The sequence below is a fragment of the Hakea prostrata genome, chromosome 11, assembly GCF_041222555.1.
Source record: "Hakea prostrata isolate BN-2017 chromosome 11, UWA_Hpros_2, whole genome shotgun sequence".
NCBI classification, from domain to species: domain Eukaryota; kingdom Viridiplantae; phylum Streptophyta; class Magnoliopsida; order Proteales; family Proteaceae; genus Hakea; species Hakea prostrata.
In genome coordinates, this window is record NC_142610.1 from 19,446,250 (window position 1) to 19,471,965 (window position 25,716).

Genomic DNA, 25,716 nt, shown 5'->3' on the forward strand with positions numbered 1-25,716 from the left:
AGTGTTGAATCTAGATTAGCTCCTTTGTACTCTCTTTGTGGTTTTAAACCACAATAGAGGATGGGATCCACTTGTAAATATTAGAAGTAATTAGAAGTAAAAATATCAATGGGACTCACATTATTCTTCCTGGACAGTTTCAAGCCATCTAGTAAAGGTAAGACCTGTGTATCATACTATCATATTACTATTATAAAAGTATGAATCTCAAGGGACATAGTTACATTTCATTTCCCTTCAATACCCCTTTATATTCAATCAATTAGACCTTTATATTAGTAATAAATGATGTCTCAATTAAAGTTCTTGAAATGATTTGAATCAATTGAAGAAAAATAACTACATTAAAAGCGTTCAATCAAAAATCATGCATCTAAAAGACAACTTATTTCAAATTCTAATCTTAACTGTTATTAACAACAACACTTCATCTTCTAGGACCTTCTTTCCAATTTTCACAGAGTATAATCTTTCAAGTGTGTGGGCATCTGTCCCACACGAGATGAGCGTCTTGTTGGCTCCACACTCTTATTTGCTGGGTGTTAACTTCTTCCTTTTTTTTTTTTTTTTTTTTTTTTTGATACAAAAGCGCTTTTTATATATATAAGGATAGGGATATTACATATGCGGCTAGTAGGAGTTGAACCCATGACCTCTCCACTGAGAAGTTAGGTTCTTAACCATCCTACTACTCCTCCATTGACCTCTCTATTAGAGGGTCAGTATGAACTTCTTCTGAGCATGTGTAGAGACTTGGCCTATTTCACCTCTAGTTGTATCATTTCATGTGGACCCCACATCCGATATGGATTTTATGTCCCGCCAAAAATATGGTTACAAATTAAGCGTTTCAGTAGTTTTCAATTTGCAGAAATGAAGCCGGCTCATTTGTTCGATGCCGTTCGAGCTTCCTCTGCAATCGTATGGAAGAAGGTTAGCTTTCTCTCTCTCTCTCTCTGAATCTTTTTATTTGCCTTTCGCTTAACGCAAATCTTCTCTTTGCGATCACAGACTGGTGAGCTTCAGCAAACACTGGCCTCTGTAATAGAGAAATCAGGAACAGCGCTCCACTCGGGCAAGTTCTCTATTGCAAAGCTGTTCCCGGCGAAGGCTGGGGAAGGGAGGTTCTTTGTATGTGGTGATCGTCGGCTAAGAATCCCTGCTTCCATTGATTTCGTTACAGACACTACTCTCTGTACTACATTGTGCAAAGATGGAATTAGGGTTCGAACAGTTGAGCACTTGCTTTCGGCTTTGGAGGGCACTGGTGTGGATAATTGCCGGATCGAGATTGAGGGATCGGATGAGGTAGGTTTAATTAACAGTTTACTTATTTTCGATCATGTGATCTTTCCTTAATTGTTGTGATCCGTATCGACGGCCGAATATTTTGGTAAAATTTACTGGCTTGTGGTTCTTCCCATTCAAGATCATCATCAAGTTTACTTCTTTTATCCTTTAGACCCCCTTTATATTTTTGCGTCTCTTCAATTGTGTCGGTATAAATTGTGACGGTATAAATTGTGACGGTATTTTTGTTTGTTTGTTTGTGTGTGTGTGAAAATGGTGTAGTTTGACCTGAGAGTTTTATACTTACCTTCAGTGGATATTGCGACGCTCATTTACTTCTTCACGAGAATGGGCTATATGCTCATGTTTTATTCGATGTGGTCAAGACTTCGGACTTTAGGCATTTCAGTTTCCTAATATCCACTCATTCTGAAGATGACACATATTATACTAATTTATTTGAACTATAATAGCAAAGGTTGTTGTTGATCCCGGAAAAACTTCTTCAGCCATCTTCTGTTCTTTGATGGTCTTTTTCAAATTTCCATTTGCCTTCACAGGACGGAAGCTATTTCATAAATCTTCCTTTATCCTGAAATCAAGGGATTGATTCTTTATTGATACTCTAAGATTGCTCCAAAAGTCAAATGCATATGCTTTTCTTTAATTTATTAAAGTAGGATAGGTTTGGCTGTGATCTTAATCCTCCATAGAATCCCTGCAAACAGCCAAATAGCCTATGTATGACATTGTAGTGAAACTTACATACATGTGTAGAAGCTATTCTTCTTGATAAATATTATTTAAACTTAAACTGGGACCTTGGCTTAAAATACAAGGACGAACTACAGTAGCCTCAATTGACTGACATACAGGTTCCTTTATTGGACGGATCAGCACAAGAATGGGTGGAAGCTATAGAGAAGGTCGGTCTGTGCACGGCAAAAGATATCATGGACAACGACATGGAAAAAATGGCACCTTTTCTTCATGAACCTATGCATGTGTGGAGTAATGATTCTTTTATAACGGCATTCCCTTCTTCCAGAGTTCACATCACTTATGGGATTGCGTTTCCACAGGTAAACTTTTTTTTATTACACAGAGATACTTCAGTTTTGTGCTTCTATAAATGGGCTATACCTTGTTGTTTTCTTCATTTCTATCAATAATTGTTTTGCCTTAAATACAAGGTCTATTCAGATATACTTGATATGGGTTATGTTTTGGGGCTTTGGATCTTCCATATTCCAAAAAAACAACTAGGTTTATAGGAAGATGTTTAGCAAGGGAAAAAGAGTTCATGCAAGACCACATCTATGGATGAAAATAAGAAAGAATGAGATCTAATAAGTGGAAAGGACTTTAGGGATAAAAAACTGGGGATACTAGTGTCTTGATTAATTGATTATATGGATGAAATAGGAACCTTCTTGATCTTAGTATTCATGATTGATTGTGGTAGGCAAGGGGTTGTCTTGTTTTGGTAAAAACAAAAGATCAGCTAGTTGGTAGATCCAGAGGGGTGGCTTTAAGTGAAAAAAATATAGCAAACCGACAAGAAAATATAGAGAAGTTAATACATAGAGAAAGAAAATGGAATGGAAATTAGGTACTTTACTTGGGGTTCTTGGATTGGAGTCTTATAATCCTTGCACCTTTGAAAGGTTAAATCACAATTTCCTGTGAGAGAGCATGCCGCTGTTCCTTTATTTTCTTATTCTAACATATTTTCAGTTTTGTTCTGTTAAGAGAAATTATTTAATAATATGATGGTACAGTGCTATATGCTACAATGATACTCAGCACAGAATCATCTTTTTTTTCAGGTGCCTGATATTGGCTACCAGTGGTTCTCTTCTTTCCCCATGGATGACTCCTATGCGAAGCAAATAGCACCTTCACGGACCTTCTGCATTTATGAGGAGGTTATTTCTAACTTTCCTTGATCTATGAGTGTCTGTTTCATTTTTTGTTGCTAGCAAGTCAGCATTTTGTATTTAATGATGTAGTGTGGTAGCTCAATAGTTCAAAAAAGTAATTATGTAATATTGTAGCTTCAGTTTGCTAAGTCTGTGCTCTCTTGGCCAATTGACATCCCAGACAGTATATCATCTTTATTTGCCTGTTCCCCATTATTAACAGCCCCTTTCCTTCCCCCTTTGTATATGCCCAAAATGGAAGGTTTTGGGTTACATTTTTCTTAGATGAGGTGACATCTTTCTTAGAACTTGGATGAATATGCTTCTTATCCACATCACCATCCAGACTAGAATATGCACTTTCAGCTTTTTTTATCTTGGTTTCCATAGATCATAGGTGTCCTATGTCCAGTTCCCTTTTTGGATTGCATAGGAAAGTTAGCACCAACGAACATGAAGAGTATATGCATTATACTTTCCTTGCAAGTTGAACAGTCAACTACTCAGAAATTCACCTGCTTGGCCTTTTTGCTGTTTCTAAATTGGATCCAATTAGTATCCTGCATGGTTACTGTACTATCTAAAAATTAAACACGAGCAGCATCACAGGTTAAAAAAATTCTCAATATGGAACCAAACTCAACAGCATACTGCCTACCTTTGACTGGAACAGACTACATCTTTTCATGAAAAACCTTCCGAATGTTTCTTGGACAGATTAACCCCAGTTATTTACTGAAAATGAAAATTTAAGAAGCCCCAAACAATTTTAGCAAAAGAATAACCATGGATAAATGGATGATTTACTCTCTTCAGTAATGAATCCTGTGCTTGTTAAGGTGGTCAGCTTGTTTATTCTTTGTGTTATATGTTCCTTGCTACATAGTTTTTCCTTTTGTTATATTATTAATTTTTTTTAACTTGTTCTGTTCTTCCAATTTTAAAGGTTTCCTATTCATATGCTAACATTGTACTTCAAGCCGCATCTATTGAAATGGAATTTACATAGAAGTTGCTTGTAGGTGGAGAAATTACGCAAAGCTGGATTGATTCAAGGGGGTTCAGCAGACAATGCCCTTATTTGTAGGTAACATGGTTAACCATTTTATGCATCGCACTCATGGTTGTAACCAAGAGAGTTACTGTGTTAGACTCTCCTTGTATTGGATAGAAATGCAAATTTATTTTTCACAGAACAATTAACCATCTGATTTAGACTACCCATTTTGATGGCAATAGAAAGTATGCTAAAAGGTCAAACACACTGGATGACATTGGGCAAGTCAGTCAGTTTGGATTTTTTTTTTCTTCTTTTGTTGGATTCACTAAAGATTGTCAGTTATGTCAGCCAAGGCTTAGTGACAGCTCTATGTCCTCATCTACACTTAAAAAAGTGGTGTGAGGATGGGAGTTCTGTCCAGGCTTGGTTTGTTTTTTCGTGATGTGTTAACATAGAGTACAAGTTTGCCTCATGTTTGCCATGTGAAATGGTAATTCAATGCTTTTCTGTGTTCCACTAAATTCTATATATGGTGTTTTTCCAAATAGCAAGAATATGCGCCTTCTAAATAATTGACAAACCACCATTATTCTTGCTCTTACAGTCATTTAGATGATTTCAAGCAAATCTGTGGCTCCCCTAGCAATTTATTTAAAAAATAAAAAGAAGAAGAAGAAGAAAAGAAAGAAAGAAAGGAAAAAAAAGAGACAAAGTATAAGTGGAATTCCCAAACAGGAAAGGATGAAGGAACCTATAACTATCCTGTTTGAGTTCTTTTTTATTAAGATTTTCTACTTGCCATATGCTATTTCCCAGAAAATCCATGTCGGTAAATCAACAATTATGTGCTGTTGACCTAAAAAATCTTGTTTGCCTTTCTAGTGTCACTTCCTTAATTACATTCCAAGAAGCTATCCCGTTTTCGTTCCCATTGATTGAATGAATGTATCATCTTCACCTTGGTGTGGTTAATTGTAGTTCTTGAATCAACAAACTTCTGTAATTGGGAGTTCTAAGAGATTCCTGATTAGCTAGCTCAGTTTTGTACTTTATTCTCAGTAGACCTTCCATGCCTTGCAGTGTAACAAAAGGTTGGTTAAATCCACCACTGCGTTTCCAAGATGAGCCTTGTCGCCATAAGGTCTTAGACCTTGTGGGGGACTTCTCTCTTCTTGCACAGAATGGTAATCAAGGGCTTCCAGTTGCACATATTGTTGCTTACAAGGTACCTTCCTGTCCTTCATTATCTGGTTTCAATCTGTATTATTTGTGTTTCTATTTTTTCTAAAATTATTGGCAACTCATACTAAGATATCTGAGGATTAAGTTTGCATTAGTCAAATAGGGCTTATTTTTACCTTCCAGCTCTCTATGAATTGCTTCCTTTGGCAATAGACATTTCCTATTTGATATTGTTTATGACGAACGACAGGTGATTGTCTTGTTTTTTAACTCTTATTTAGGTTTTCTGTTATATCAAAAACCAAACTCAGTTACTTGATTTGGATGTCTTCTAACCAAATGAGCTGTTAGGGTTCTTGCCTGAGAGACAATTTTAGGAGACTATTTTGGGCATTGCTTGCAAATAATATTTGATGGAATCTATATTGCTGTAAAGATGTTGAAACCTATACTCTCTACAATATGCATTAGGATATTTTTTGTAGTCAAGAAGCCCAGCCACGACGATTACAAGCTTAATCATGAAAAGAACTCTGTGTTTAATGATTTATACAAACATACTGACTTACAACAAAATGAGAGTAAGTAAAGAAGAATTAGAAGCGGGGAAGAAAAGAATTTAATGTCGTCACAATTAATGTTACATTAGATTATCAATATATTTTATATGTAAAATTCCACTAATTATACTATACTTATCATTCATTCTCAACATCCTGGTGTCTAGTATTCTTGATGCGGCTTAAACCAGACTGGATGAGAAGATGATCATCATCATCAGCCCCAAACAAGAGAAAAAAAATTTGACTGCAAATTTTTCTTATAGATACTGAAAGTTTGATTTTCTTATGTTTTGTGTTAAACACAACCTTTAAATTATTTTTCTTAAATGGAGTGGAAATTTTCCTACATCTTGTAATTTGCATCAGTAGGAACTTATCTTCTTTTACCTTGTTATCTGGTGTTTAAGGCTTTAAGCACTACATTCAGATTTGTTTAACTGTGACTCTCATTAAATAGAGGGCCCTCTCTATTTTAATTTAGTTGTATCTCCAATTTCCAGAAATAATAATTTGTTCTTCCTAATGGCTTCCATTGATATCCAAGAAAGGCAAAAACATCGAGGATTGGTGTATAAGTTACATTTTACATTTCATTCCATCAGCATGCTGAGAAAGACATTGATGCGAATCTTATAATGCTTATCATATGATTGCAGGGTGGTCATTCGTTGCATGCTTCATTCGTACGCCGTCTATCAGGTTTCTCTTGACTTCTACTAAGTGTAGGAGCCTTGTACATTAGATACGATTTTATTTAAATTGTTGCATCCAGCAAAGTGAGGCTTTTCACCATATTTTGTTTGATTTTTTGTAATAAAACAGAGCTGCTTTTTGTTGCACTCGAAGCTGAAATCATCTAGTTATCATTCTCCTCATTTGAATTAGAGTAAATGTTAGTTTCTCCTTTTGAAACTTAAAGAAAGTTGCGACCCTTAGAAAGATGAAGTTACTTCTTCACTCTAAGTTTTCATTGTAATGTGATCCCCCCCCCCCCCCCCCCCCCCCCTCTTTTCTCCGTTGGGGAGGGGGGAATTGGAGGGGTGGGAAGAAGTGGAACATTAGACAAAACATAAGCAATAAAGTCCAACATGAATTTGTTTGTATCGAAGGTGCAAATTGTAATGAGGCATTGGTGCTTCGGTTTTAATCATGACTGCACCAGTTTCTGCAATCATGATTTTGGAGAGGAAAAGTAGCATGCTTAGGATAGTAAGTCAGACCCACTCCTCAGACTTCTTCGTTAGAAGTTAATCTACTTGTGCAGCACCCTGCAGCACTGATGTTTGTCACCCTAATCAACCTACTCAAAAACTTTTGTGTGAAGGTCTTGATTGGGTCTAAACTGTAATGGATTTTCAACCGCTGGTGAACCCCATCCATGGAAGCTTAGAGGTGCCCAATTCGATTAGTAGTGTAGTGTGGAATATTAAACATCTTAACTACTAAGTTTTTGGATTGTAATGCTTCCTTTTGTTGAAGGAGATTAACAGTTGTGTTGACTTCCTTGTCAGGAAGGCAGTTTCCTTGTCGAGCAGGACTGACTGACTGACCTATTTCTACCATTTGATTATCCAAACTTTGTAACTTGCACTTCTCTTGCTCGCTTCATTTTGAATGAAAGTTGATTTACAAAAAAAGAAATTAAACCTCTATATGCACCGGAAGATGTCAAAGGCACACAGTTGGAACAGAACCTGAAGTCTTCTGAGATTGCCAAACATTGTTGCTTCTAATGTGGGAGGCTCACCCATGCTTAATCTCAACTACCAGAGATTTTTTTTTTACCACGTTTAAATACTTGCTTTGTTTGCAGAAAGGCGGATTGATAAAAGATTTGCTGCTTCTTCATTCTTTCATCTTTCGCCCCATTCCCATCATTTCCAGGTTTCCAAACATTACTATGGCCTGACTCAAACTAACGCAATTACTTGCTGCTCTCAGAATGACCAGACAACACACTTGCAACCAAGATTGCAGAAGATACAACCGCTCCATGCTAATGTCTGGTCACCATTGCTAAGCTCCAGGAGAATGTAATGAGGTTCCTGACAAAGCTAACATGAAACGTGAGTTATTTGACAGCCATGAACCATTCCTGTTCGTCACTATTGAGTGTATGAAAATGCCGATGGCAAATCCTCTGTAGACCCTTTAACTCAGAATACTCCTACACCAGCTAATAATCAGAACAGAACACAACATTGAATATTTGACCTCACCAGAAATGTTGAAGATTACTCTTCTATAGCAGGTGAATGATGGACTAATTTACAGATTGCAAAAGAGCTCCAATAATGTTCAAGTATAAACATGCTTAAGCTGAGACTGGTTGGCCTAAAAGTGGTGAGTATATTGATCTATGTTTGATGTGAAACACCACGCAAATAAAAGCCTTCCAACAACCACCTAAAGAAAAAAGGAAGCTGAAGAGTTGAGACAACTTAATAATTAACACGAAATTAACTCTTCTTCTCCAAAATGGGGCATTTATAATTCTAACCACACGAAAAGTATTCAGGTTTACAACAGATCGATTCACAACATGCAGCATCTTATATCTACTGTGTACAGTTACCAAAAATAAATAAAAATTATTTACTATGTATGGAGAAATTCCATTCCTTCATCCTTGATGTCTGTCTTACATATACAAAATTCAATGGGTGGACAGAAAATATGACTTGCAGTTAGTTGTTTCTCTTGTTTCTTCAGACCTGTTCACCGTTCCCCTTGAGAATATTGTACTTGCAGAGTGGGCATGTTGCATTAATCTTAAGCCATTTCACAATGCATGAAGCATGGAAATGGTGGTTGCATGGAAGGGCATGAAGGTCTACGCCATCCTCATATGGTGTTAGGCAGATGCAACATTCCTGTGAAAATAAGAAATGCAATGTCACTGTTAACGAAACCACATGCTCCTCTGTTAAGAAACAAATACCAAGTCATCTAACCCTGATTAGTAACAGAAAAATCAGGAAACAAGCCATATGAGAATGCCGAGGCAAGGTTGGAAAACATTGGCGATCAGATAATGGTTACTATTAACAACCATTTAATGCATGCAGACTTGCAAGTGACGGTATGTTCAGTACTTGAGGTGCAACTTGGCTTAACCATTTTGATGGTTAGTATTAGCATTGCACCCCAAGTGCCACCATGTTATTCTCTGTTCGTCAGTCATAATCCCAGTCAAACTGTCTAATAATGCTTGTTAAGGAAAATCTCTCTGACTTGGACAGGTTTTCAGGATTTTAATCTCCTCATCATCAAATAATTAATTGTATAATGCTAGGATAGCCAACTAGCAACCAAGGTATTTTAACCTCCAGATGCAACTGGGAAGACGGTGGATTCCCGACGCTGAAGACCTGATCAAGTTCAGCTCCAACGGATGCTCTTTAAGAAATCCAAAATTGCATCCTTCCACAGTTTCATGGCACCTAGGGAAACTAAAGTGGTGGTTGGATGCCTTGTAACATTGACACCGGGCGCTTGCCTTACCGAGCAAGCTAATTCCATGATTGTAGGTAGCAATCTATTTTCACTTGTTTGAAGTTTGAAAGACTTGTGAAACAAGAGATTTCTGCAAGGATTTATCTGAAAAATAAAATTTTGTAGAAGGGTCATGCAAGTGTTGGTCCTCACCTTCAAAGGGTTCTGGGAGAGTGAGTTTGGAGTCCGCCTAATTTTTGGCATTTTTGCCCCACGTAGCCTCCCTCATCCTCAAGACTGGAACCCAGGCATTAACCAACAGCCTGCACCATTTACATTGTGCTCTAAGCAATGGTAAAAGTACGACAGGGGAGACATTAAGTTCAACCCCCCTTCCCCCCCCCCCCCCAACCCAAAAAAAAAAACCAGTAGCAGTGGAGGATGCAACCTTATTCTCCACCTGCTGCTACTACTGCTTCTTTGTCCAACCTTTGCAGCAGCGCAGCAGCAGCGACCTTGAAGTGGGGAAGCAATGCTTGCTATCTTTTCCTATGACTGCTGTTGCTGCTATGGCTTCATCTTCCTGGCCATCTCCTCTTCTTTGGAGGCAGTGAAAAAGCAAATGAAGCCTTGGTCTTCTCCAGAAAAAAGAATATCTTGTTCCATTTCATTTTTCCCCTCTTTTTAACCATTTACCCAGGGATTTCCATTCTCTGGCCTGTTTCCCCAAGGCTTTTCTTTTATACTAAGGGCGCCTTGACAGTAAAATGACCACACACCCTGGTCTCCATAACCCACAAGCATGGGTGACGCCTTGACAACCATGGCGCCCCAGGTTGTATTTGGTTGCTTTCACAGGGTAACTGGGAAGTGAAAGCCATCCCAAAACATGTGTTCAGTTGCTTTCTCAGGGATATAAAAAGTCAACATTTTATCTCAGAGATTAATTTTGGAGCAAGGGTTACCCCACAAAAATTGTCCAACATAGCAGGGAAAGGCAAAGCCTTTCATGGTTCAACCAAACAACAATGTGATGGAGATGCCATTTCCAGACTTCTCCCATCCAGCTTATCTTCCTGATAGAGCAACAAAGACATCCTAATGAACTGAAAGAATGATTCCAGAATTCCCAGGGCCTAGATTTTGTCAATGGAAAGAGAGATGATTCAGAGGGATATTCCATGAGAACTTTCCACTAACTAATAATATATATACACACACACACATATGTATAATGACAAGATGGGACAAATACCGCATTCTCAGGTAAAAGGAGACGTTCTTCTTCCAAGTATTCACCAGTTGTTGCTACAGGAACCATTTTTCCAGCTTCGACATCAGGCTTCTCATCACTTTTAATTCGGTATTTGTATCTTGGGAGGATGTTGAGATCTGCCTCTGACGCACCCTCCTGAGTATTCATGTAAAAATGATGGGGAATATTAGCAAGAAAGAACCATAAATCTAACACAGAAGGATATTTCTACATTATGCATGGCAATTCCTTCCTGCATACCTGACCAGCAACAGCATAAAGAATGGCTATAATGCAAGGCAAGCAGCAGCAGAGTGCAATCCCAATCAAGCATGCCAAGGCAACACAAAAGATGGCAAAAAACACATCGAACGCCAGAAATACCACAGCCAACCTGTAGAAGTTCATGAAATAGATACCCGAGACTGTTGACAACATAATGTGGCACGTTCATGTTGAAAAATTGAAACTTCTCACTAGGACAGGTTTTCATGCTAACCATGTAAAAAGAGAATACTAAGTAAGAAAATCCATCGGAACAGTCAATAAATGCATTAAGCAAGAACAGACTCGAACAAACAAATGGTTTTGATTATCAGAAAGAACACATCCATGACCATTGAATGATAGGTCACTTTAAGAAGTGTAAATGTGGTTTATGGAAATCTTAAGAAGTTTGAGATATCTGCTAGAATAGATCAGATCATATCCATCCTTCAACCTCAGATAAGCCAATCAGTTGCGTAAATTACACTCAACTTACCCAATATTTAACAAAAGGACATTTGGGTACCTTATGTTTCAAAAGTGACATTTTAGGAACATTGTGAACTGTTTTTGTACACAAATTAATAATTTTTAAATTGACCTGTCCGCCTCAGACTCTACCCCCAAAGTCTCCGTTCTCTCTGCCCCCACCTTCATTTGCAGCCAGCAGCCCAAAGCTCCTCCACCACCCCAGCCTTTCCCACTCACGCTCCCCCCACCCCAAACCCCAACAGGTCCCAGGCCTTGCACACAACTGAAATGGCAGGCATTGAAGCCTCCTTGGATCCACCTGGAGCTAGATCCACCTGGAGCTAGAACCACCAGCCTGGCTGGGGAAGAGATGGGATTGACCGGGCAAGTATAGAGATAAAACAATGTAGATCTTCCCATTCCTTTTAAGTACTGTAAAGAAGAAGCAATGAGAAGATGGTTTCAGAGAAGCAGGAGAGTCCACCTACAGAAGGCCTTCACATTAATGTTGTTCAACATACCAAGCTATACATCTACACGTTGCAGGTGTGAGAACTTAGGCATTGGGCACCATGGGTTTAATTTACTCTATTCAGTAAGATGATCCTCACTACATTGTGATGAATAAGGGGATCCTTTTTTCCCTGGTTAAATTTGTCCAATCCCATAACATGAGCCTTCTTAAGTGACATAAACTTGAACCCTCCCACCCTGCATAACCTCCCCCCCCCCCCCCCCCCAAAAAAAAAAAAAAAAAAAGAAAAAAAAGGAAAACATTTTCATTTGCAGAAATAATATGCAAGTAGTTGAGGGCTTAGAGCTGAAAATTACAAATGACTTGTCGTAATAAAAAAATAAAAAAAATTAACATGTCATACCAGTATAGTCGTGGAGCATTCTGCACCAGGAATTCACCACCAGAGACCACCCAATAAAAACCAACTATCCACCAGAGAAACGAAGCCATTGTATTAACTGATTCACATTGCTTGGACATCCTATGCCATTCACCACGACAAAATCAGAACAGAATGATTAAACAGACCATTCAAGAACTGTAAGATTTCTATTAGGCAATGGATGTTGGTGGAGTAAAGGGTTGAACTGTTGTAAAAAATAATAAAGTTGATGCATTTAGCAATTCCTAGGACTACTTCCAACCCATTGAGAATCTACATGAAGATAAGCCAAGTCCCAATTAGCTATTTGGTTTCCGGTAGGATATTTAATTTATTTATTTATCGAGGTCTTCTATTTTCTATACAACCTGGTTTATCTAGTAATTTTCTGTTTTATTTTAATATGCAAGTATAGAAAGAGTTTGAACCAAGTTTTAGAGACCAAATAACAGTCCTGTTTTGTTTTAGTTAATGATTAGATGTCTCTTATTTTATCTTTAAAAAATCGTATGATCATTGTTTTATTTTGAGACTTGATGAAAGGATTTTACATGAGTTGTGCTGGATTGCCCCAATAGCAAGGTTACATGATCTCTTCTGTCCCTCTCACATCAGTTCTCTTCTTCTGATTCATTCTTCTATTTATTTGTTAACATTCTGGTTCTATCTTCTTCCCTGTTGCATCCTGAAACTCCATGATTTGCTGCTTCAGGTAAACAAGATCATATGTAGGAGCTCGTCAATTTGAAATTTCTCACTGGCTAGGTCTAAAAGATTTGGTGAATATTTTCCTCCAAGATAGACTAAAAGACTCCTAAGGTTGTATTTCAAAATCCTTCTTCAAAGACTAAACAAAGAATTCAGGACTCTTTTCATCTTTACAGTAAGACTCAGTTGCAAAATTTGATTCTTACCTGGTTCTTTAGATCCATCAGTTAGGTTGTTGATAAACTCCACAAAAGTAGTAGTTGCAATATGTCCCTAAATTCCCAACTCAATAAAGCCTATAATGGTGGATTTCTTCACTCTCTGCTAGTGCCTCGTGTTTTTCATTGAGGTGTAAGGTTGAAATGAGTCCCACAATTTATTGGTTTAGTCATTCTTAATGGCCGAGGTCCAACTTATACCCTCTTTTCAGATAATTCTGTTATGTTCCATTCTCGTAGTTGCTTCCTGGTATGTCCTTAACAAATAAATACTAATCCGCATTAGGTCCTCTATTTACCTACCAATTCAAGCTTAATCAAATTCTGGTAATTACAAGATTGTACTTGTGCTTTTATTATTCGGAGTTTAATAGATCGGGTAGTAGCCATGAGCAGTTCATATGGGTTTTCAGAACCCTATATCACCATCTAGGAGATACGTTGATACAAAGTCATAATATCAGAAAGATAGAAGACCTCATCATAAAATTCCAAGCCATGACATACTTGAAGGTTGGGAGGATATATATTGCTTGACCTGGGCAGGTGTTAACGCAAGACACAACCTATTATTAAATGTACATTTTAACTATTTTCCTAAAGACATAATTACATAACTCTCAAAATCAACATATCAAATAATAAACAAAATAACAAACAAGGACCAAATGATTCATGTAATAGTTCCATTAACCAAATTATTCAGAAGAGCGACTAGTGAAATTTTTCAAGTTGATCTGATTTAGGAAAATTGTCTCACTATCTATATTTCTACAGTTTTCTATTCTTTTAAAACTGATCAGAAATTACTTCCTGATTTTCCATCTCAGTACCTGTTTTGTGGATTTTATAACTATGTCTAAATCATTCTTTTCCTGTCCGTGACTAAGTTATAAACTCCTATGCTCTATTATGTGCACTAGATCCATAAATATCTTCCTCATTGGTAATATCTCTTTCACTGATATCATAGTTAGCTTTAACTAGTATTGCCATACTACATTGGAAAAGACCTAAAACCATTAGAATACCAAGCTCTAAAACCACAAAGAGGAATATCATCAAATGAAGCCAGTTATTCTTGGGTTCTCAGGCTCATCAAACCTTATCTTGCTCTGGGAACAAAATGTCCATATATGGTTTTCAACCACACACAACCTTAAGAACATCAAATCCCACAAACCTTCTCATATGTGAATACATATTCGTTCATTGCAGCTCAATCCTTGGGGTTCAACAATTTTATCCAAACCGATGCAACTGCAACTGCAACTGACCAAGACCTGCTAAGAGGAGTGCATTTTGCATCAGCAGCTACTGGAATCAGAGATGAGACTGGGCAGCAACTGGTGTGCAGATTGCAGTTAAATAAACCTAGTGTAGCAGAAATGAGGATGCTAAGATGGATGAATGGAAAAACTAGGAAGGATAAGATAAGGAATGATCATATTAGAGTTGGACTGGGAGTTGCTCCCATAAGTGATAAGCTTCAGGAAAGTCGTTTGAGGTGGCACGACCATGTTCAACGGAGACCTATAAATGTCCCTGTACGGAAAAGTGATATAATCTAGATTGAAGGAACTAGAAGAGCTAGGTATAAACCTAAGATAACCTTAAGAGAAGTGGTGAGAAAGAACATGCATAACTTAAGCCTTGAATCTAGCATGGCCTCAAACAGAACTGATTGGAAGGCAAGAATCCATGTAGCCGATCTCATTTAGTTGGGACAAGGCTTATTGTTGTTGTTGTTGTTGTTGTTGTTGTTGTTGTTGTTGTTGTTGTTGCAGTTAAATAAAATTATCATTCAATTGCACATTAAAAGATATGATATTTATTATGTTTGTAATTGTCTCTTTTTGGTTTTTGTAATTTATAGGGTGGTCGGATCAGTATGAATGGACAACTAAGGAATTACCAAACGGCAGTGAATCGACTTGTAAACATATTAGGAGATAAGAACACAGCAGGAGATCATCTGTGCAAATGCATCCACTCAGTTAGATATCATACCACATCATTTTAACGAAGTACTTGATATACAAAAAAGGAAAAGACCTTAAAAATGTTTCATCATTCTAATACTAGTACATGGGAACTATATATTGGACACAGAATCTGCTAGGTTATTTATTAAAAAATTAATAAAAGGGTCATGTCTTTTGGTGCTTGCCACTGACGACATTTTCTGATTGTCGGAGTGATCTAATCACTGAAGATCATTTCATATCATTCCATCATCAGTTCGAGGATAATCAACTCATTATACTGTAAGCAGAAATTTGAACCGACAAGACACAGAACACATATATAAAGAAATATGGAAGTCTGCTATGATGGATTATCAACAGAAAAATCCCACTACAAACCAAAATCAACTTCCAAAAATTTAATAGAAAAATCTATTTTTTAATAAATATTATAAGATAACTCAACGAACCTTGATCGACTTCCATTCATATAACCTCCGGCATCAACATCATCCTCATCGCTATCATTCAAATCAGAATCAGAAGTCCTCATTCCATCTTCAGCACCTCGAATCCTTCTCATATTCCTCCTCCTATACTCCGACCATACCAAAACCACATGAATCAGACACTGTAAAGAGTAACCACAGATCCAAACCCTAATCGGAGTATTAGGCAGCTCTTTAATGGTACAACAGAGCATCACAATAGCTACAAAAGTAAACGCAAGATTCCAAGCAATATCAAGCGCAACAACAGGCTTCGAGTAACCCCAATCAGCACGTCTCTCCTCAAGCTGCAGCGCCGCCGTTTCACGAACCAGCATCGACGGTCCTCGCCGACCTGCTGCCCTTCCTAACAAGAGCGCAAGAGTGGTTTGTCGAGATGCCGAATCTGTATTCTCTCCTTGCCTAGGTCTTAGTAACGGCGCAGAGACATCATTGTCGGTCACAGTCGTTGAAGTTTCCTCCATTGTTAGTACAGAAAATTAGCAGAGAAGAAATTGAATTGAACAAAAACAACAATAAGTAGAAGAAGAAGACAATAACATCTCTAGGTTTCGGGAAGTTCTACAACAAATTCGTTCTTTTTTTCTTCCTCTTCTTCTTGTTCTATCTTTCGGTTTTGCTTCGTTGAAAGGTAGATGGAGTTGAGACTTTAAGAATCTGAAATATAATCCATTTTCCAAATCCAACGCTTCTGTTTGGTTTCCTGAAAAAAGCCAAAATGCGACATCTTCTCCCCCCTTTGACCCGTTTGTTTTTACTTTTAAGGTGAGAGATTTTTATCCTTTTCCATTTTGATATCCTAAATGAATCCAATCCGTTGGATTCGGATATATATCTTTTTCAATGGATGTTGATGTTTTTGGACTGTTTTGACGTTTGTTTCCATAGGTGATGGAGAGTGTGTCGGGGGCACCGCCAGAAATTTATTAGTTACATTTCCTTGTCAGAAATTGATTATAAATTTTCTTACAAATGTGTGATATGTGTCACAACATTACATTAAACGGTAGAAATTCATTACAAGTCACATCAATCAATTCACTGATATGACCTGTAAATGAATTTTCACCATTTGATGTGATACTAGAACATTTGTCACACATCTACGAGGAAATGGACTTGATATTGGTTTGGTATTAGATAGTATTATCAATATTCTTTTACCACACGTTCAGGAGGAAAATCCACCTGATAACAAGATGTACCATTTCTAAATGTTGTAAAAGAATTAAACTTTAAGGTATCACCATAAAAAAAAAAAAAATGAATATAACAGTTTATCCCTCAAGAGTCTGGATCATCTCCCTTGATGGGGAGCACTTTGTGCTACCCAACGGCTATTACAAATTATAGAGGGCCCATAGAATTAAAGTAATGATTTTTTTAAAAATATTTATTATTTTTTACTTGTGGGCCCCACATAGTTTGTGGTTGTAAAGTCGTCCTCATCCAGGGAGATGTCCACACTCATCCCTCAATTGGTTCACTTCACTTTGTCACTATACCCTATTTAGGGGTGTAAATGGATAACTGAAATTCGTTTCCAAATTCACATCCATATTTGTTTAGGGCTATCCAAATTTGTCCGATTACTAATATGATGTGGATATGGTATACCCCTTCTTACCGATCATCCGTCTGAGAAAATTATCTGATTAAGTTACTTATTTAGATTTAGATTTTTATTTTTATAAATTTTTTTACCAGTGATATGTGACTATTTTTCTACATTTTCTACTAAAATAACTACCAAAATTGTTAAATTCTTAAATTTCAAACATAGTCCTCACAAATAAAATGGTAAAGATGTAAACAACTAATCGAAAACTTGTATTCAACTTGTATTTATGCCCATTTAGAAGAATTTACTTTAAAAAATAATTATCCGATTATCATTCTAATCTGACTAAACCCGTCTGAAAACTGATAGGATATTATTCGAATTCCTCCAAATTTAATAGGATGCGAATAGGGTATTACCACTATCCGATCCAAATCTTGTCCATTTACACCCCTAACCCTATTTGGCAATCTTCATTGAGGGACACTCAATCATGCACCGTTGTTTGTTGTCGCAGGATATCTCCAATATAATTCTTAAACTGTAACATATGGCTTTTAGAAATCCAATTATAATTACAAAAGCTGGCAACCTGTTTTTTTATTTTATTTTTCTCTACTTCATAGAAATGAGCTATTTATCTTGGTATTGTTTGTATGATAAGGTTTTTTTTTTTTTTTCTTCCATTTCTTCTTGATTTAAGGTTTATCCGGATCAGCTTACATGTATCATTTGATCGTTTTAATTTCTATCATGCGCAAAGAATATTGTACCTTTATATCCATTTACTTTAGACCAGAAAGGAGAGGAAAAAGAAAAACAACGGTGTCTGGAATAGCAAATATCTAACACTTTTATTTTTTTTTCGATGGAAGACATCTTGTGACATCCTTGACATGATATTATTATTGGTTGGAGTTTGTATATAGACATCCTTTTTAGTCTATTCATTATCCACTAAGATTCAAAGCATTAAACATGAAGTGAAAAGATGAACCTTTTAATTATTTGGAGTGAAATCTTTTATTCTTCAATTATTTTTTATTTTCTCTCTTTTATTTTGGTTATATCTACTTCACGTAGATGTTATTTTATCACTGGCGTGTGGTGTGCAAAATCCTTCCTACGGTGGTATCATGTCCCTTGTAAATCCTAATGTTTTCCATAGTTGTGTCAAGTTTTAGTCTTACCGAGACTAACAAAGGATAGAACGAAAATATCAAATCATAGATCAACGTTTAAATATAGTTAGAAAAAAAATTCTTAACTATAGGCAAAATTTTATGCCGAAACTACATAAAGAAAACCAAAGGACAAATGGACAAATTCCTTAAGCCCAAATTCAAAATTTGAAGATATATTTTTTAGGATAATTATTATTTCTCCCTTGTACTATAGCTTAATTACTACTTTATTTTTTATATTTTTTGAAAATACCAATTCAAGCTCTAACTTTGCCTGTAATTACTGTTGTCCTTTACCGTTAAACTCTGTTAGTTAATTAAATGATGACATGACATATTTTATTTATTTAAAAAATCTAAAATTAACTTCATGATTTTATATTACTTATTTACATTTTATACTAAATTACATTATTATACTAAGTAATTAGAGAAAACTTAAACTTAATTAAACAATCTTCTTTTTTAGTTAAAATAAAGAGAGAAAAGAAAGAAGAAAAAAATTCATTTTTAATTTTATATATGTACTTTTTAATTTGATAATAAAAAAAATCTTAATTTATATTACTTACTTTTCAGTTTAATGTAATCAATTTTAAGAAGTTTATACTTCCAATAAATTTTTATTTATTTATTCTCTAATTCGATTGTAACAATTTTAAGAAGTTTGTACGGTTTTTTTTCCTAATATAAAATGAGAAAAGTACATGTGTAAAATTTTTTGATGATTGTTTTTCTAAATGAAGATAATATTATGTTTAGCTTTATTAATTATAAAATGACAAAATAGACATTAAACATTCAACCGTAATAGTCGCTTAACACTGTTAGAATTGAAAGGGACAACAATAATTTTATAAAGAGTAGGATTCTTTTAGTAATTAAGCTATAATACAAGGGACATTAATAATAATAATAAAGATATTGTTTTGGAGAACATAGCAATTAAAACCATCATTTAATACAACACGTGCTAGGGGGCCGAGCATATGTACACCGTACAAGAACTTGGGGATGGATCTGTACATGGCCCAAGTCAGGCCCACGGCCCACCTGTGTCCATTAACCCCTGACAAATGATCCTCTGAGCATCGTCCAACTTCTAATGGTGATTGGTGACCCAGCATTCAAATGCAACACCAAAAAATGTTAAGCCCAAATCTGAAATCTTCCTATAAGACAAAACCAAACAAATTCAATCTGAATCACATAATTTCATGCTTAATGGTGGGGAAGGAATCCTTTTTAACTACAAGTCACAAATCTTACTATGATCTTATGTAAATTCTCATTAAGTGTTGAACATCTAGTGGGCTTTGTGGGCCTCTTCTTTAATGCTCTTATAAACTCATTTTGAACTACACAACAGTTCCAGAGTTGAAGCCAAGAAATCTCAACAAGCTACCTCTTTTTAAAGCTTCATATCTAAATTTTCCTTTGCTCTCTCTTGAAGTCTTCCATGGAGAGAAGAAACCCTAACACAAGCTCAGAAGAATTGATTTTTGCAAAAGCTGCAGCGTGGACATGGTACCAACAAGGAGAAGGACCATCAGAAAAGAAGCCAGCAGACGAATTCAACCTTGTGAGGACATGGAGAGCCCCAGGACCTTCTAGGTACAAGCTAGAAGCTGTGAAGATGGCTGATGAACATATGGCAAGACGATCATCATCATCACGATCTTCGTCATTTTCATTGTCATCAAGGTCACCAAACACAAGTTTAAGCCCGTCTCACATAAATAATTCCCTTCTTGATCCGTATGAAGTTGGGAGGATCTCTAAGCACCTAGAACGTCTCATAGAGTCTACCGGTGGTAACTATTATAGCGATTCTTATGCCGGAAATCAACATGGGTTGCCGTCGTCGGAAAGTAAAGAGAAGAAGAAGAAGAAGAGCAAGAGATTGATTAATGTGTTCTTTGTAAGACAAGCAAGCGTATGTGGTTCAAGGGGAGATGTGGTGGAAGGAATAATGCTTGGTGGCCAAAGGCTTCAACAGTATGGGTTGTCACCCAAGCGCCTGCCAAGAGCCAAAGATGCCGAGTGAATTGCATTATTGGTATGTTTGGATTGCATTTTGTCTATTTGTGGCTAAATTCTGTGTGGAGAGAAGAATAAAAGCTTTTGCTATACTTGTTTGTATCCCTTGAGGTAGCTGACATTACTGGTTAATACAAACAAGGAAATGTATATGGGTGGGGACCAATTTAATTTCTATTGCTATGATGTGTGTAGATCTATGATATTTAAAATTCAAACATATGAACTCGATTGAAAATTTCTGGGGAAAACTACATTCAAATTAATGAGAAAATTTTTTTGTTGGGTATAAGCATATACAGAGTGATTCTAGTAATATATTTACAGTGTATTCACTTCATCTATGATCACACCAAAAATATGTGGGACGTCTGATGGTGAAGATTTAAATAGTCTACATAGGCCAATGATGGAATGTTAAATCGGTTAGGGACCAACTTCCCTAGGGGAGGTATTGGGTTCGCACCCATTCGACGGCATTAATATAAAAAAGCTCCCAGAGGATGTAATCGAGGTGCGAGCAAGCTAGTCCAGATGAACCTCAGATCAAAAAAAAAAAAAAAAAAAAGTCCACGTAGTCTTTATTCAACGATTGAAGGACTGAAAAGTTGAACATAAATAATTTAATTCATACATGTTGTATGACTCTATAAGTTTTAAAAGATGTCATCTAATAAAATCCTTTAAACTTTACCTTTTTGAAAAAGTCATATCCATCAAGATTCAAGAGAGGAAATAAGGAATGATTAATGTTAGACTTGTTTAGATTTTTTTTTCTTCCATATGTTCGTAAATAATTTAAAGAGAAACAAAAAGGAAAATTTTCAGGGACATTTAAAAATAATTAATTAACAAAAAGCATAGATACCCCAAAACTATATCATATTGGCAACAATACATTTGGTTAGTAATTTCTGTTAAGTCATAAATTTTAAATTATCCTTAATCTCTTTGACTTTATAGTATTACCTTTAGTAAAATAGAATATTAAATTTTGTTTTATTTCTTTCTACATTTGTGGAGTTCTTTTTTCTTCTTTTGTTCATCATTTTATGTTATAAGATATACGACCTAAAATAATACAATTAGAGTATTTCATTATTCTTAGCTCTTTTGTAGCATGGTGGTTATAGAAAGCTAAAAATGATCGGATCATGAGATAAATGACTTGGAAATCTCAAGAAGTAAATCAAAAGGAGGTCACCAATGAAGGGTTAGTCTAGTGGTAAAAGACTCGCCCTCCAAAAGGGAGATCGAGGGTTTGCACCCATTCGGCGACATATATAAGTAAACATTTAATTTTTGCATGAATATAAAAAGCTACCTTGAAGATGTAAGAATTTTGGGATAATTAGAAAATGGCCAAACCAACTTCAAATAGAGGGGTTGTATACGAGGAAAGGGAGCGGGGCTGTCTTGGGTACCTCCTCCAAATGGTTATGTGAAAGTAAATACCCTAAGGTAGACCATTGGGTGCTTCATTGTTACCTAAGCACATTATAATTCTGCTGAAAAAAGAGAAATTATTGATTTTAGAGCAGGACTATTGAAGGCGCTTGTATGTGGATATGAGTCAATCCTAATTAAATCAGACTATAAATAGATAGGTAGCTTGATGGTGAGATTCAACCTTTGATAATAGTGGAGCCCTTGATCTAAGATGTCAATTATTTAATGGATAACTTTGTGCATTGTATCCCTGTCCATATCCCAATCTCTTAGCTAGGAAGGCTCTTCTGGTTTTGGGCTCGAAAGAATGATCGATTTTCACTGAGTGGTTGGTGGAACTATGTCCCCCACCTCCTGCCCGCTTTAAATAAGATTTTTATTTACCAAAAAAAAGAAAAGAAAGGTATATTCATTATTCCTTCTAACTAATTGATGGTTCCAACAGAAAATGGGGCGAATATTAATTTAAGATAGTTGTACGATGTTTGTGTTTTTGCCAATTACCTAAGGATGTCCCAAAATTTCCCAATAATCATTTAAAACCGGTTTTTGCTAATAATAGACCGATTACCTAATTGGTGAGGGTGCATGCCCATAAATTGATTCGTGTAACGAAACCCGGTCGAGTTGACTGGACCGACCGGTTAGGGAGGATGAAAATTTCATCCTCCCAAAAGTCATGCTCGCATAAAACTCCAGATTTTTCTGAACAAGTATTTATTTTGATTTTTGAGGCGCTTATAATTTATTTCCCAAACGTGCCCCTCACACATCATTTCTCGCATTCGCTTTAGGTACGCAAAAGCTCTAGAGCTTCGTTTCTCTTTCTCAGCTCTCATGGCGGCCAGAAATGCTCTATTGAAGTATCTGAGAGTGAATGTTCAGGTTCGAAATGCAACTCCATATACTTTCTCAGTCAATAATATCTTTCGCCGCAGCTTCTCTGAGGAGGTCAGAGGTTCTTTCCTCGACAAATCGGAAGTTGCAGATCGTGTTATCACCGTTGTAAAGAACTTTCAGAAGGTCGATCCTTCGAAGGTAATTCATGTGTCTTTGTTTGAGAATCGATGATTTTAATGTTTCTTGTGTTGTTTCATCGTATCTGGTTCGGCTTTCTATGTTTGGAGATGGAAATTTAGGGTTTATGTTTATAACTAATTATAGGTTTTTTATACTGCACGAGTTGAAGCTGTAATTATTCGTTTTAATTTCTAAAGAAGTGGAAATGCGAAAGTCAAGATTTAAGACTGAATGTTTAAACTTTGAGGCAACTTGATGTGGCTGTTGATGTCGCCTCTGTCAACATGTTGAAAATGTATTATCGCCATTTTCTTTGGTGAATTTGGACAGGCAATATTTACTTTCTCATTCAAGAAAAACAAAAAACAGAAATTTGCCATGTGTTATAATATCCTGGTCAGTTTTCAAGGTTATAGAAATCATCGAGAAACTGAAATGGATAAATAACAGTTTCAGGCAAGTCTGTGGCCACAGAAGCTAGGTAGTCAGGAGGTGGATTGGTTTCGATTGTTGGGAAAATCGATACTTTTCCCATCTGTGAATGAATGGTGCTATGTGGGATTAATGCAACTGAAATTACACAAAATCACATACATAAAGGTTTAAGTGGTTTTGCTATGCCTGTATCCATGGTATAATTGAAAATTTCTTCACTATGAGAGTGGAGGATATATGCTTGGATTTATTCCAAATCCAATCCTTGTATCTTGAACTAGATACCTCTTGTACACCCTCTCAAACCTTGAAGAAAAATGACAATTCCACTGCTCCATAGAATACCACCAACAGTTCTTGAACTGACTGTTCTGCTTCTGTTCCCACTTATGCCAAATCCTTAACTCTTATCTTTATTTATAAAGTGTTAGGGAGGGAGTCATGTTGTTAACTCCACCCTGCACTCCCACGTGTTCCTTATTCACTTTGGGAATAGGAAGAGTGGGTAGAAAAGACAAGACCGCCACCTCTTTCTTCTCTTTGCATTTAATGGTTTCTAATTTATTGATTGTTCGTCTTTTTCTTATCACTTCCTGATTTCTTCTTCTACGTATTCAGTCCGTCCCCTTGTGAGGAGCCCCAAACCCTACACAGGTTGCATCAGATAAACTGTCTTTTCCAATGGGGACCCAGTATAAGTGATACTTCTATTTAGGGAATCACAGAACCAGTGCTTTCAATTATCAACACATCCTTTGCTGTCTGCTTTTACTGTTTATGTGCCAAATTTGTTTTGGTCGCCATAGATACATGGGGGCATTGGCATTTTGAAGTATGACTTTTGTCTAGCTTCAGATATTGCCATGAACATATTTACAATTCTACTTCTGTTCAGCTTACAAGTTATTTTAGCAAACTTCAGCTTGAAGTAGAATCCTCCCACTTGATCAATTTTTGGAAAATCCTATACCACTCTGTATTTGCTATTGCCTTGTATGGTTAAAGAGATTCGCCTTGTTCTAGTAAGGTTTTTACGGTGACTCAGCTATTGCTGTGGCATTAAGAGCATAGGAAATATAATAAGGTTGAGGTGTTCATTTGGGATGAATTTGTAATGATTGGCTGTTTCACTTGAGTGATTCAGATTTATGTAAATTTTGGCCAAAAGCTGCAACAGTGAACAGGGGTTTAAGATTTCCTTGAACTAAATGTTTTGGTCCATCTCTGCTTCTCTTTACAAGTTGATCATCTGTACTCCTGTGGTTATAGAATGAGTTTGTGAGTTGAGAAATACATTCAAGCATGTAGTGGTTTTTTTCTGGATGAAGTTTAGCATGCAATAATCTCAGAAACAAATTGAGTTGCTCTTCATTGTATTTGGTTAGTTTTATGGACTAATGAATTTTTTGGTCTCTCAATTTCGTGTATGTAGGTTACACCAGCAGCTCATTTTCAAAATGATCTTGGACTTGATAGTTTGGACACCGTAGAGATTGTTATGGCTTTTGAAGAGGAGTTTGGGTTTGAGATCCCCGATAATGAAGCAGACAAGATCAGCTCCATCAATCTTGCAGTTGACTTTATCGCTTCACACCCCCAAGCAAAATAGAGTGAATGAAATGTTGATTTTTGTTATCTTAAATCCTAGCTAGCTTTACCCTTTGAATTACTTCATTACGGGAGAAATTTGAGTTTTGATAAAATGTTTGTACCTTGAGATACTCTTTTACTTTCATCTTTGGAGTTCTTGTTGAATAAGGACGAACCTAGAATTCAGTGTTCAGATTATTTTCCGACAGGAAAAATTGTTATACTTCTGTCAATGTTGATTGCAGATTTGCCCAGTGATATCGTTGTTTGAAGCCACTGATGAATTCTGGTTGTTTTCCACTCAGAAAAAGAAAAATTAAGAAAATTGCAGAGAGGAAAATGAAAATTTTCAAACCGCTCTCCGAACTGGTTCCTAATTTTCAAATTGAAGAGAGGAACACAATTCTTGTTAACGAGTTTGATTTTTATTCATTTCGGGTTATTGTGAGGTTGGAACCAAAATCTTTATTGTCTATCCAATGGAGTATAAAAATTTCTTTTTGCTCTTCACTTCAATTAAAACCAACATTGAGTGCCTAGCGTATGAATTCCTTAACTTTGGACATTCATGAGCAATGAGACTGAAGGCTGTTGCTAGAAGGTGAACGATGACAATTTGGTTGTATGCAAAGAATCCCTTCAAAAGCTATTTAATTTGAAAATCAACCACATTGGAGTATAGAGAAAAGCACTTGATCATCATCAATTTGTCCAAAGAAAACTGAATTTGGAATCCAAAACTTCTCCAGAA

General features: G+C 36.3%; 4 protein-coding genes across 4 annotated transcripts; 3 read left to right on the forward strand and 1 right to left on the reverse strand.

Moving 5' to 3' along the window:
* The first annotated feature begins 745 nt into the window (after window positions 1–745).
* LPXC1 (UDP-3-O-acyl N-acetylglycosamine deacetylase family protein) lies at window positions 746–6,884 on the forward strand. Its single transcript, XM_089139873.1, has 7 exons — window positions 746–933; window positions 1,012–1,308; window positions 2,166–2,372; window positions 3,120–3,218; window positions 4,235–4,299; window positions 5,293–5,437; window positions 6,614–6,884. Exons 1-7 carry the CDS (start codon window positions 874–876, stop codon window positions 6,665–6,667), a joined length of 927 nt encoding a protein of 308 aa, XP_088995999.1. The 5' UTR covers window positions 746–873; the 3' UTR covers window positions 6,668–6,884.
* A 1,676-nt stretch (window positions 6,885–8,560) lies between these two features.
* Window positions 8,561–16,405, reverse strand: LOC149000648 (E3 ubiquitin protein ligase RIE1-like). Its single transcript, XM_089139747.1, has 5 exons — window positions 15,648–16,405; window positions 12,264–12,383; window positions 10,909–11,041; window positions 10,648–10,803; window positions 8,561–8,830 (listed from the first exon to the last, which is right to left on the reverse strand). Exons 1-5 carry the CDS (start codon window positions 16,148–16,150, stop codon window positions 8,666–8,668), a joined length of 1,077 nt encoding a protein of 358 aa, XP_088995873.1. The 5' UTR covers window positions 16,151–16,405; the 3' UTR covers window positions 8,561–8,665.
* A 3,485-nt stretch (window positions 16,406–19,890) lies between these two features.
* On the forward strand, window positions 19,891–20,478 carry LOC149000649 (uncharacterized). The gene has a single exon (XM_089139200.1). It carries the CDS (start codon window positions 19,891–19,893, stop codon window positions 20,476–20,478), a length of 588 nt encoding a protein of 195 aa, XP_088995326.1.
* A 2,181-nt stretch (window positions 20,479–22,659) lies between these two features.
* On the forward strand, window positions 22,660–25,161 carry MTACP2 (mitochondrial acyl carrier protein 2). The gene is made up of 2 exons (XM_089140449.1): window positions 22,660–22,958; window positions 24,808–25,161. Exons 1-2 carry the CDS (start codon window positions 22,758–22,760, stop codon window positions 24,982–24,984), a joined length of 378 nt encoding a protein of 125 aa, XP_088996575.1. The 5' UTR covers window positions 22,660–22,757; the 3' UTR covers window positions 24,985–25,161.
* The last annotated feature ends 555 nt before the right edge of the window (window positions 25,162–25,716 follow it).